We start from the raw sequence: 13,189 nt of genomic DNA, 5'->3' as shown, positions 1-13,189 counted from the left end.
CTTGCTACACATGTGTGAGGACTTGAGTCTTAATCCCCAGAGCCTATGTAAAAGCCAGGCATGGTAGTGCATGTCTATAATACTAGTACTCCTAAGGCTAGATGGGACGTGGAGACAGGATCCCTGGAAGCTCAAAGGCCAGATAGTCTGACATATGTAGTGCTGAACAACAGAGAGGCCCTGTCTCAAGGTGGAAAGTGAGGACCAGCAGCAACAAGGTTGTCCTGGTTGACCTCTGACCTCCACAGGCATGCCAGGGCACGCCTGCATCAGTTTACACATATGAACCTGCTTCTTCTACACATGCACCTGGTTACACACATATGAAGGTACACATACATCATATACATCTCTCTGTCATACATATACACACACACACACACTCATACTCCTCACTCCTTGGGTCAAACTTGATTTATACAGGGCTTTTAGTTTTGAAAATAGGAAGAAAAAAAAAAAATCAAACCAGGAAAGTAGGCTTCTTTCTTATCACATATACATAATTAAGAAAATATCTGATTAATCTTGAGATGAGTCTGTATTTAGAATTTATATCTTTCTCTCTTTCTTTGGTCTTTTTGAGACAGGGTCTCCCTGTAGCCCTAGCTGGCCTGGATTCCCTATGGAGACCAGTCTGGCTTTGAATTCAGATCCGCCTGCCTCTGTCTCCCAAGTGCTGGGATTAAAGGCGTGCACCACCACGCCTAGCTATATCTTTCTCTTTTTGAGAAGAATTTAAAAAGCTGCTGTTTTGAGCTGATTTAAAAAGCATCTGTTTCCATAATTTGTTTTATTTTTTATTCCTAATTATATAACTGAGATATACAATATTAAGAATATAACCAAAGTATAGCCAGTAAGTTTGGGAGCAAAAGAAGGTTGGGAATAAGAGAAAACAAATAGAAAAATAGCTAAAATTCAAATATGTCCCCCTCCTCTCTCCTTTCTCTGTTCTCTCTCCCTGACTCCCCCATCTCCATTTCTCTCCTTCTCTCCCCTCCCCCTCCCTTTTCCTCTCCCCCCTTTTCTCCCCTTCCTTCCACGTTCCTTCTCTGCCTCCCCTCTCCTCTCTTCCTGAGTGCTGATATTTATAGACATTGCACCATCAGTTGGCTTTTAATTTTCTATGTCTCTCCCCCCCTTCTTCCTTTAGTTTTTATGAGACAAGAGTCTCTATGCAGCTTAGTCTAGCCTAGAACTCACCGTGTTGCCCAGGCTGGTCTTGAATTTGTAATCCCCTGCCTCAGCCTACCAAGAGCAGGGTTATAAGTATGAGCTGCCTTGCCAGACACAATTTTTGTTTTTCTTTATGGTACTTCGTAAGGTCAAAGTGTTGGTATAAGGGATTTAAATACATTTCAGTTTGGTTGTATGTTCTTCTGAAACATTGATGAATGCCCTTTTATGCTGATGCCTTATTTCCTTTTTCAAACCTTCCTGTGAAGGGCCCACTTTGGGGTCTGCTCATGAGACCAAGCTTAATGTGTTCTGCCTGAAGAGACTTGCCAATTTTTGGTTTTATGGTGCCATCTATAGGTAAAATGGAGAAAAGCTTTACTGTGGATTTATATTTTGAATTGTGCTGGTGCCCTGGTATTTAAAGGTGGCTTTGTCACTGACAGGTCATCTCTGCTGCTCGCATCTTATTAAGGAACCCTGGTAATCAAGCTGCTTATGAACATTTTGAGACCATGAAGAACCAGTGGATTGATAATGTTGAAAGAATGACAGGTAGAATTTTGTAAAATTCTTTCAGCTTAATCCATGTATTCTGAGAACCTCAGGCAGAACGGTTATGTTACTTTGCTGTAATTGGATAAAGGGACAGTCATGTGCTCGCTCGACAGTGTACTTGGCCCTGACTAACTCAGCTGAGCAGTGGTGGCTTCTCATTCAAGCTTTGTAGCTTTGTAGGAGGAGTCTGTTTGCATCTTATTTAAATACTGCCCTCCAGCATGATGTTTATTGTTACAGCTCCTATCTTCTCTTTGAATAGTGTCTTTGCCCAGGCCCAGCTAGAGTTTGGTTTCAGAGGCTGGGAGGCGGTGTTTGTGGATACAGTAAGTGTCCCTGTCATTTTCAGAGGGTTCACATTTCAAGCAATCACAATAGCTACCATTTAACACAACTTGTCTCAGAGTTTCCTCCAACTTATCAACTACATAGTTCTACAAGAAAGGAGAAACCATCCATTAACAAACTTGTGTCTGTGTGACTGAAGAAGCACCTCCGATTCTTGCCTGTCTCTGCAGAGGAAGGGATAGGACGGAAGGGCTGGCATGAGGAGTGTAGGCTCTTTGCTGTCTCTGCAGAGCCTGCTGTCGGGTCTGTAGCAGCCAGAAATGAAAGTGGAACTCCTTAAGTGTTCGAAGAGAGGTAACAGAAATAAGAAACAGGCTGTTAGGGTTACTGGGATCCTCCGTGTGGCTACCAACAATTAATAGATGGCTGGGAACCGAGACGGGAAGGGTTGAAAATGTTGCTAGCACATAATCTGGTGGTGATGTGGTAAAAGTTTCGGGCTCAATCCTTGCTTCCTCCTGATGTCTTCGTGTGTCCAGTTCCCTGTGGTGGACATAGAGGGCCAGTGACCATGGTTGGTATAAATTCTGTGAGTCCATGTGACCTGGGCTGTGCTTGTCATTTTTTTTTCTTTAAAGTGTTGTATGCACTTGAAAACTTTTGATTTTGTAGGACGAGCTTTGAACTGAAGAGGAGAATTCTGAGTGTGCTTTCTCATGTGAAACAAATGGACGACAGTTTTCTGGAGTCTCTGTTCTTCTAACATGAAATTAAATTCCATTTCTGCTCTCTTGACAGGGCTGGTGGATGAAGCTATTGATACTAAATCTCTGTTAGATGCTTCTGAAGAAGCAATTAAAAAAGACCTGGACAAGTGTAAGGTAGCCATGGCCAACATTCAGCCTCAGATGCTGGTCGCTGGAGCAACCAGCATTGCTCGTCGGGCCAACCGAATCTTACTGGTTGCTAAGAGGGAGGTGGAGAACTCTGAGGATCCCAAGTTCCGTGAGGCTGTGAAAGCTGCATCTGATGAATTGAGCAAAACAATCTCCCCAATGGTGATGGATGCCAAGGCTGTGGCTGGAAACATCTCTGACCCTGGTAAGCAACAGTGCATGGTGTGGCTCATCGCAGCTGTAAGGCTAACTCAGGAAAGATGGCAAGATCTACAACCACCACATGCAAAGTCTGTGAGGAAAAAGTATGTATAATGCTGGGTGTGGTGCCCACTCCTATAATCCCAGTACTCAGGAGGTCGAGGCAGGAAGATCATTATGAGTGTGAGGCCAATCTGGGCTACATAACCAGTATGAAGTCAGCCACCATTACAGAGTGAGGTGTGTCTCAAACAAAACAAAGCAGTTACATACATTTGAGAATTTGAGAATTCTGCATTTATCTTTTTCTGTCCAAATTTGTGCGTTACTGTTAGACGTTTTGTTCTCTGGATCAGTTTCTCTGTGCTTTCTTGATGCTGTCTGGCTAAATAATTCCTATCCCTGTCATTATTTTGGAAATTTCTCAAAAGATGCATGATAACCCATCTAGCAGCCCTTTAGTTCACAGAACTGGTGTGACTTCTTATACTTTTCTGACATTTCATGTGTTTCTCCATAAAACATTTTCGATTTCTGTCAAATCTGCAGTGCTTAACTCTTAATCTCCTAGGCCATGCATAGAATTTGGGTTTTCTTCAGCTGCATTTAAATTTTCTTTTTAGTACCTCCAAAGGAGAGAATAATTGTAGCTACTTATTTGGTTGGAATCATATGAATTCCTTTCTGTTTGATGTTTTGTTTGTTTTTCCTTTTTTGTTTTTGAGACATGGTCTCCCTGTAGCCCCAGATGGCCTGGAACTCACTATGTAGATCAGGCTTGCCTCTACCTCACAGAGATCCTCCTGTCTCTCTGCCTCCTGAGTGCTAGGATTAAAGGCATGCACCACCATGCCCCGTTTCCTCCCTGTTTGAAAACTGCTATTCCCATTCTTATCTGTAGTAGGAAGGGCTGCTTATTCATCTTCTGGCCTAGGCACTCTTCCTCATATTCCCAGTCCACCATCACTGTGGATGTGCTTTGGTTTCCTAATTGGAGGTTTGAATTTTTTAGCAATTCAAAATAAGAGTTAATTTAATGCTGAAAGCCAACTAGAGCACGGAATCTAGAGAGAAAGGAAAGGTGAGATGTACTCCAGGGAGTGCATGCCCAATCTGAAACTGAGATCGCCTATGCTCTGCACTGGGCAGACCTATATCATGACTATCTCCTCATAAGAGAGGTGATGGGTGCTACCTGAGCCCATTATTCGCACCCAGGATTCTTCTAAGTACTTGTTAGTTGTACAGACATCCTGGCCACTATAGGAACAGCTCGTTTGTGACGTTTTCTACTTTTTGCAGGTCTCAGGGCATGACTTGTCTTACCTCCCTTCCCTTCCAGGCACTGCCTGTGATGCTTACTGGCAGCTTCACTCCCGCTTTTGTTAATGGGAACCAGTTCTTCTGCTGGACAGGCAGTGCTTTGGGGCACTGACCTGCCCAGCTGAAAGTGAGAGTGTCTTGTGTTTAGGCCTGCAAAAGAGCTTCCTGGACTCGGGATATCGGATCCTAGGAGCAGTGGCCAAGGTCAGAGAAGCCTTCCAACCTCAGGAGCCTGACTTCCCACCTCCTCCACCAGACCTTGAACAGCTCCGAGTAAGTAAGCACAGAGAAGTGGGAAGAATTGAGCAGTAAGGTGTTGAGGCTGCACTGAGAGGCAGATTGGGTCTTGGTTTATTGTAGCTTGTATGTTTAGTCAGATCTTGATTTCCATCCCTAAATTGAATGGCGTCCAATCACCCAACACTTGTGCTGTGTGACAGGGTGACAGTGGAGCAGCAGAGCTGGCTTTTTAAGTGTGGAGGTGGAGAAGTGATGAGGATAAGCCATAGTAAATTTGTCCATCTTGTGCTAATTGTTAATCGGAAAACAGGTTGTTAGGCTCTTGCAGGGTCTTTCTCTTTTGTTCTCTCTTCTTTTTTTTTGGTTCTCTTTTTAAGACAGGGTCCCCCTGTAGCCTCAGCTGGCCTGGAACTCACTGTGTAGACCAGACTGGCCTTGAACTCACAGAGATCCGCCTGCCTCTGCCTCCTGAGTGCTGGGATTAAAGGCGTGCGCCACCACACCCAGCAGTAATACTTGGCTTTTAAAAAAAGTTTTATTTTTAAATTTTGTGTGTGTGCATGTGGGAGGGTAGGTGCACATGCAAATATGTGCATGAGAAATGAGGCCAGAAGTTAGCTTCAGGTGTTGTCCCTCAGGAGCAGTCCACCTTATGTTTTTGGGACGGGTTTCTCAGTGAGATGTGTAGAGCTCTCCGATTTGGCACAGTTGGCTAGCCAGCCCAAGGATCTGCCTGTCTCTGTCTCCCCAGCACTGGGATTATAAGCACATACCACCATCCTGGCTTTACATGGGTGCTGAGGACCAAACTCAGCACTTTAAAGACTCAGCCATCTCCTCAGCCCAAGAAATGTTTATTTTTTTACCCAACTGTAATTTTAGGTCTTTTCATAACCCCTTCCCCATCAAAGTACCATGAATATATTTTTTCCATGGTTTAAGAAGATAGTTAGTTAATATACTGCAGATATAAATACTTGAAACAGAAATAATGATCGTAGTAAAAATAGTAAATAAGATTTTATTCCATTTTATTCCAACTAACAGGTTAAAACTATGTTGGTTAGCGGAATAGCATATTGGGGCAATAATTTTATTTACTTTCTTTGATATGCTTTTTTCATTCAATGTTAGTAAAAGGTTGGTTAAGAAGAGAATTGGGTCACTCTGCACATAGGTGGGATTGGTGCTTCCCCAGTTTCCAACGTTTATTTGATGCTTTCCAAGACTTTAATGGTCTAAGAAAGAGATGTGCTTGGTAAATGCTTCTTTGAGTCATGACATTTAGAAGTCATTTGGCAGATGAAGAATTGGAGGTCCCAATTAGAAGTTATTTGCCTTTCGGCTATCCTTTGACAGAACCGAGAACCAGGTTTGATGTCTTCTATGGGGATTGTCTTTGGGAATCCTTATCTGGTCGTGCTTGCATGCCTCCCTTGGGATCTGACCAACACAATAGCTGCTTGCTTTTTGTGGAGAAAAAGAAACAAAAGACTTCTGTTGAGAGTGCAGCAGGTGGTCCTTGTATCTGTGTGGGTGGTCTTACATGGAGTTAATGTGGGTGGATTTTCTAGATGGGTTTTGGAGGAAAGTGTTCCAGCCAGGAGTTGCTCCTAGGCCTTACAACTTGCTTATCTACTTTTGTAGCTAACTGATGAGCTTGCTCCTCCTAAACCACCTCTGCCTGAGGGTGAGGTCCCTCCACCCAGGCCCCCGCCGCCTGAAGAGAAGGATGAAGAGTTCCCTGAGCAGAAAGCTGGGGAGGTGATTAACCAGCCGATGATGATGGCTGCCAGGCAGCTGCACGATGAAGCTCGCAAATGGTCTAGCAAGGTAAGTTCTGAGGACTTTTGTTTCGGGAAAGGATGTCTTCTCACAAGGAATGAAGAACCCTTGTGCACACGGCCAGGAAGAAGTCTGTATGCAGTCGCCTTCTCTCTCTTGCTTAGATCCTGTGTTTCCAGTAGTATGTTCTTCTCACTTGTGATTTAGTGAGACGTTTCTAGTCCTTGATGACTGCCTTTCCTCCTTGCAGCAAAAGTGAAAGCTGAAATGCTTGTGGCTGGAGAAGAGTTTTTTTCCTTTTGTCCGTTAGTGTCAGGTGTCCTGACTCTAGACATTTGGACCTTTTAAAAAATTATCTTTCTTATGGTATTGAATGTTTCTAGATGCTCTTTTGGTAATTGGAAAACTATAAATGTGAAACTGTCATTTGTGGGTTCTGCAAGGTGAGACGTGTTTTTCGGGTAGAAGCGGGTAGAAGGATGTCTCAAAAGCCATGTGCTTTTGTCCTTTCTCAGAATCATCCTAGCCTATCCTACCTCTTTACTCAAGATAGCTCCAGATGATCTCCAACTCAGTAAACTTGAAAATGCAAATATTAATGTAGTGGGTGAAAATTGGATGCAATACCACTTATGCCTCAATATTAATTTTTTTTGCCTGTTTACCCCCAAGTGCTGAAAAATGAATGGTAAACTTTTCTTGGTAAGAGCAAAATGCAGTTGCTAATCCAGCAGTGTTTCTAATATAACTGAGATCTAGCTCTGCATTCCCACTGTTTCATTTGCCTCCATTTCTTTCACATCCTCAGCTGAATACAGTTTCCTGGGAAACTGGCTGCACCTGCACTTAATCTTGTATTTTTTTTTTTTTTTTCAGGCTGGGAAATTCACCATGGTTTTTAATCCTGTGTTTTCCTGAACTGTTAGATGGGAGTCCAGGTTCTCAGGGGTGGAGATTTTGCTTGTGTTGGACCTGACCTATGGAATTATTTATAATGGTATCTCTCCAACACCACTGGGATCATGTAGCACAGTCCCATTGTGTATGGGTAGTTGGGGAGAATAATAATAAGGGTTGGTTTTCCTTAAAGAAAACTTAATTATAAACACACATGCAGAACACAAAATATCTGTGAAATATAAAGGTAAAGCTTAGGAGTGGCAAACAGCATTGGCTTATATATTTGCCCCTCTCTGCCCTCTGTGGCCAGATGCTTTTAGGCTTGACTGTTTCCTGAGGTTGGGATAATCAGGAATTTGCTGAATTTTGAGTTGTACAAAGCTAGGAACTATTTGAACTATGTATGGGGGTGGGAAAGGAATATGTGTTTGTATCTGCTGATCTGTCTTTATACAGCTTGTCACTCAGAACTTTAGCAGCAGTGAACTGGCCTTTCCTCCGAGGAGTGGGGGTGAATCTTGGTTGAAACAGTTTAGGTGAAAGGATTTAGATGGTCCCTGAACTCCTTGCTGGCCCTGAGTCCTCCAACTTCATTGTCACTTTTTGGAGATAGACTTTGTGTTTAGGATAAGAAATTTTATTTTAAACTGGGCATGGTGGCACAAGCTATTAATCCCAGCACTCAGGAGGCAGAGGCAGGAAGATCTTTTTGAGTTCAAAGCCAGCCTGGTCTACATAGCAAGTTCCAGCTGGGGCTACAGGGAGATCCTGTCTCAAAAAGACCCCCTTCCCCCTAAAAAGAAAGAAAAAATATTTTAAATTTATTTTTTATTTAAAAGATTTTCCCCCCTCCCCCCTTCAGACAGGGTCTCATTCTGTAGATTGAGCTGGCCTCTAATTGCGATCTTCCTGCCTCTGCCTCCTGAGTGCTAGGATTACAGACATATACTTAGCAGGCTAAGACTTTTTGGAGCAATAGCAACCTCAAATAAAATTCTATACAAACTTCAAACTTCTCTCAGTTACAGATGCTTGAGGTCAGCCACCTTTGTTCACCAGTCTTCATACAAATGATGGCCTGGCTTCATTAAAGCAATTCCTTTTCTTTCCATTCCAGCCTATTTTCAGCATCTGACTCCCTTCCTGTTTTATAATTCCTACCTTTGATATAAAATTTCATGTTTTTTTCCATCATGGTTTCTGATCTTTCATAAGCAACCACTTTGGGCTCATATGAGGGCTCCTTCGAGCTCAGCCTCATTTAGTTGCCAAGTCCTTGTGTTGCCTGATCTGTGAACTAGTAAGTTGAGTTTAGGGTGAGAGAGAAGCTATTTTGCAACAAAAGAGAGATTTACATTGCACTTAGAAGTTGGTACTGTCAGTAGTATAATAAGACATTGTGAAAGCTTTGTCTCTGAAGACCTTGGGAGGAAGACAGTCTGTGATACAGTTTTTTAACTACAGTGGGAGCTAGATGAGGTGTCTTCTTCAGGTTCCTTAGAATTAGGTGGGTGATTGTTGGGTGCTTGGTAAATTCTCTTCATCCTTCATTACATTTGTTTTCCTGGTTTGATATTGATTTACCTTTGACACATCATTTCTGATCTGGAACTTATAATTCCTGAAGGAAATGCTTTGTGTCTGGCAGCTACAGAGTTGACTTGTCACTTTATGTGTCCCAGGATGATAAAGAATAGCGACCTTATGATTTAGCAGGATGTTCACTTTTCATTCAAAGCAGCTTGCCTGGCTGCATTTACATTTCCCCTCAGGACTCCTTTTAAAGGTAATTACTATTGGGTTGTTTCGTTTCTGAAACATGTTATTAATATTCTTGTCAAGTTTAACTTCTAGAGCACAAATCTACCATTTGCCTTGGGATGTTATTCTCTGGAAAACTTTGTTTACTTGAACAAGTTTCTTCATTTATCTCAAGGTGACTTTAGGCTGGAGGCTGAGTTCCCCCTTTGGACTTGGTTCATATGACTCCTGGAGAGTATACCATTTTCTTTCCCATCCTAGGGAAGTTTTGGTTACTAAACCAGCTGATGCCCAATTTCCCAAGTCTCATTGTTCTTACTAACAACTATCCCTGTTTCTCATCCTTCCTGCCATCGACAAAGCCGGGTATCCCAGCCGCTGAGGTGGGTATAGGAGTTGTAGCTGAGGCAGATGCTGCTGATGCTGTTGGGTTCCCTTTCCCCTCTGACATGGAAGACGATTACGAGCCCGAGCTGCTGTTAATGCCGTCTAATCAGCCGGTCAACCAGCCCATTCTGGCCGCGGCTCAGTCCTTGCATCGGGAAGCTACCAAGTGGTCTAGTAAGGTACTGATTGACATCCCCAGTTGGGGGCTGCTCCAAATGCATCTGGCCATGTACAGCCTTGACACCTTGCATCACTCGTTATCTGTGCGGGTCCTATGAGTCTGAGCAGGGCGGGCAACTTGTCTTGTCTGCACCTTGTTAAGACTGGCTTCACAAGTTTGATAGGTCTGCTAATGCCAGACTGAACTGCATTTATGTTTGGGGAATGAGAAATAGGATCACTTTTGATAAGATTCATTTTCTTCCCAACTTGTGGCCATTACTGGAACTATAAACTCATTGGGAAACAGTGGTTGCATCTCTTAATGACTTCTACACAGGAGCCATAGTAGATAGATCATTAAAAGGTCTCCTGGCTTAACCATTGAGCTGTGCCTGGCCCCCACTGATCTCTCACCGATGGCTCAGGCAGAGTTAGTTGATCAGGGTGAGAAGCTGCTTTATATGACACAGTCTCTGGGGAGGACTGCTTGCTGCCCTGCACTTGGCTGTGTGACAGAGGCTGGCCTTCATGGGAGCCCACGGGGAAGGAGCTTCACTGACTGCTTTTTCAGGTGTCTTAAAAAGAGAGGAGGTAGAAGTGGCCACAGGGAGTGTTCAAGGCCATAAGCTAGTCAGCAACAGATCTTTGGCCTTTGTTATTGAACTAACATTACTTGGGGAGTTTAGAGGATGATTACTTTTTTCCATTTGAAGGTGGCATGTTGCAAGAAAGGGTTTGAAGATGGTGGGTACTAACCCCAGCACTATGCTGTCTTCTAACCAAAGTCATGAAATCCTAGATGATCTCAAGTCTACACTAGAATGCCCAGAGATGACTTCTAACACACACCTTTCCTCATGACCTTTCTCAACCTGTGTTCTCTCTAGCCTCAATTTATTGCCTGAAACATTATGTACCTTCCAACATCAATGATGAGTCACTTCGTGGTGCCTGTGGAGGCCCTCAGAGAGTGCCCCGCAGTGGCGGTTTGTGTGTGCCTCACTGCCCTACAGAAATTGAAAAGCATGAGGGGAAAAATGAGTGGGGCCTGGCCATTTAGGTAATTTTAAACACTGTAGCTGCTGTAATTTTAAGTCCTTATGGACATAAAAGAAATTGTGTAAATATTTCCTTATTATGACCCATACGTTAGTTTAGTGAACCAAGCCCCAAATCTGAGATTTCCCATTATTGAAAGGGGTTCCATTACAGCCCAACCCATGATTTTTATTTTTCTGATTCCTCGCTCAGCATCTTCTTAGCTGAATGTTCCTTAACTGGAGGCTTCACTTAGCTGAGGGTATTAAAAAATTAATTCTTACCTTTTTTACATGTGAAATAATGCAGCATGTTCTTTCAGGCTGACAGGACAAACAGCCAATAGAGAGGGAGGATAAGTCTAGATTAGAAAATATCCCCCTCTCTCTTTTCCTCAGGCTGAGAAGTTACTTGGGGTTTTAAATTTGAGTGAAGTAGTGAGGGTACACAGCTGCTTTTTACAAGAGTAAGGATGAAGAGGATGGTTTTCAGCATCTGGAAAGCCCCCTCTGTATTCCTTCCTGTCTGGCCAGCTCTACTGCTCTCTCCCCTATTACAGAAATGAAAATGCCTGTTTGACTGACTCTGTGGCCCTATCCTTATCCTTATGTTATTGACACAATTAACCTGGAGATGCTCAAGTGCTTGTTCAGTGCTGTGCCTGCCTGGGGTACCCATGTTGCCCTTTCAGATTAATATCTAGGTGGTCTTTGTTTTCATTCAGGATATTTTCTCATTGAGTGCTGGGGCCAGTGTCCTGCCTCACTCTTCTGTTTCTCCAGTGCTATTACTCGAAACAGTTTTTTTTTTTTTTCTTTTCTTACCCTTCCAGAGGGCTGCCAGAGCAGCAGGCTCCCTCCTCTCTGTTTTTCTACTTCCTTCCTCAACTTGGGCAGTGTGTGGGCAGAGCTCATGTTATACCTTTGCTTTTCTCTAGGGTAATGACATCATTGCAGCAGCCAAGCGCATGGCTCTGCTGATGGCTGAGATGTCTCGGCTGGTAAGAGGGGGCAGTGGTACCAAGCGGGCACTCATTCAGTGTGCCAAGGACATCGCCAAGGCCTCAGACGAGGTAACTCGGTTGGCCAAGGAGGTTGCCAAGCAGTGCACAGATAAGCGGATTAGAACCAATCTCTTACAGGTACTTGGGAAAATAGGCTCTGTGTGTGTGTGTGTGTGTGTGTGTGTGTGTGTGAGAGAGAGAGAGAGAGAGAGAGAGAGAGAGAGAGAGAGAGAGAGAATGAATATGAATGAATCTGAGTGGGAAGTGTGAGAAAAAGCAGCAAAGAAACTGGGTGAGTGGGAAAGGAAGAGGTACTCAAGAAGGGAAAGAAACAAGCAAGGGAGTACAGGTGTATTCATAAAAAACGTAAGAAAGCTTATTTTGCCAGGTGTGGTGGCGCACAGGCCTTTTATCCCACCAGAGAAAGGTGAACTGTGAATTTGAGGCCAGCCAGGGCTACATTGTGAGATTGCCTTTAAAAAAAAACGAGGAAAGAATTCAAATGCTTCCATTTGGACTGACCCTAGGGATAAAAACACTTATATTGATCCTGCTTGTTTACTGAGTCCTGCATGCTAGCAACTGGGGATAGGGTACAGGATGTTCTACTTTCAAGAAGCTTGTGGGTAAGAAAACCAATGAAAACACCAAATAAAACTTCCTCTTTAGGTATGTGAGCGAATCCCAACTATAAGTACCCAGCTCAAAATCCTGTCCACAGTAAAGGCTACCATGCTGGGACGGACCAACATCAGTGATGAAGAGTCTGAACAGGTATGTGTCTGTTGCTTTGAGGTCTCTGCCTCCAGCTTCTTTGCTGTTTGATTTTAGCTTTCGGAAAACTTTACCTCTGATGCAAGAATATAGTATGTGGGTTAGTGTCTTAAGAGTCACCCTCTGAGGACAGCATGTTAGAGATGTGTCATAAATTTGGGATTGGAAGTTCTTATGCAACTCTTATCATGTCACATATGGGAAACTGAGGCAGAAGGTTAAATATCTGAAGTAACACTTTAAGCCAATGGCAGGCAGGAATCTACTCAGTTATTTTTACCCCTGGAATAGGTTCTGGCTCTCTCGAGACCCTTCACCAACTAAGTCTTTTTGACTAAAGTACGTCTGCTTTCCAATTCTAGATGATTTTCAGCCTTAGGGATGTAAACAGCATAGGTTGTTTAGGTGCTTGTGCTGGGCCTGGAAGACCTGCTTCCCTGATATTCTGTTCTCTGTAGGTTTCTGTGGCAGATACAAGTATGGCAGAGAGGAGCTTCTTAAGCTATGCCTCTTCCATTGGTATTTAGCAGCCACTCCTTAGGTTTGTCATCCCTCCTAGAATTGTGGCCCAAATCATTTAGAAAACTCCATGTGAGCAGCCCTCTCCTGATCTCCCTCGGGTAGGCCCTGCTCCAAGCCCCAGCCCCAGTGTATTTTTATGGTGGAGAGCACATCTTGGTTGCACTGCCCACAGATC

At 43.5% G+C, this 13,189-nt stretch overlaps 1 protein-coding gene across 2 annotated transcripts in view; it reads left to right on the top strand.

Annotated features, from left to right (window-relative positions):
• Vcl (vinculin) overlaps window positions 1-13,189 on the top strand; it is a 105,565-nt gene that overhangs the window by 88,706 nt on the left and 3,670 nt on the right. Inside the window, exons 15-21 of one of the 2 annotated variants that reach the window (XM_008849910.3) lie at window positions 1,623-1,731; window positions 2,821-3,123; window positions 4,591-4,715; window positions 6,330-6,515; window positions 9,491-9,694; window positions 11,653-11,856; window positions 12,388-12,492. In XM_008849910.3, the coding sequence (XP_008848132.1) occupies window positions 1,623-1,731; window positions 2,821-3,123; window positions 4,591-4,715; window positions 6,330-6,515; window positions 9,491-9,694; window positions 11,653-11,856; window positions 12,388-12,492 (1,236 nt within the window). The remainder of the gene's footprint in view (window positions 1-1,622; window positions 1,732-2,820; window positions 3,124-4,590; window positions 4,716-6,329; window positions 6,516-9,490; window positions 9,695-11,652; window positions 11,857-12,387; window positions 12,493-13,189) is intronic. The other variant, XM_008849911.3, reaches the window with a different exon arrangement.

This window comes from Nannospalax galili, unplaced genomic scaffold (assembly GCF_000622305.1).
Source record: "Nannospalax galili isolate Female #2095 unplaced genomic scaffold, S.galili_v1.0 scaffold83, whole genome shotgun sequence".
NCBI classification, from domain to species: Eukaryota; Metazoa; Chordata; class Mammalia; order Rodentia; family Spalacidae; genus Nannospalax; species Nannospalax galili.
This window is presented reverse-complemented; position numbering and strand designations above follow the sequence as displayed.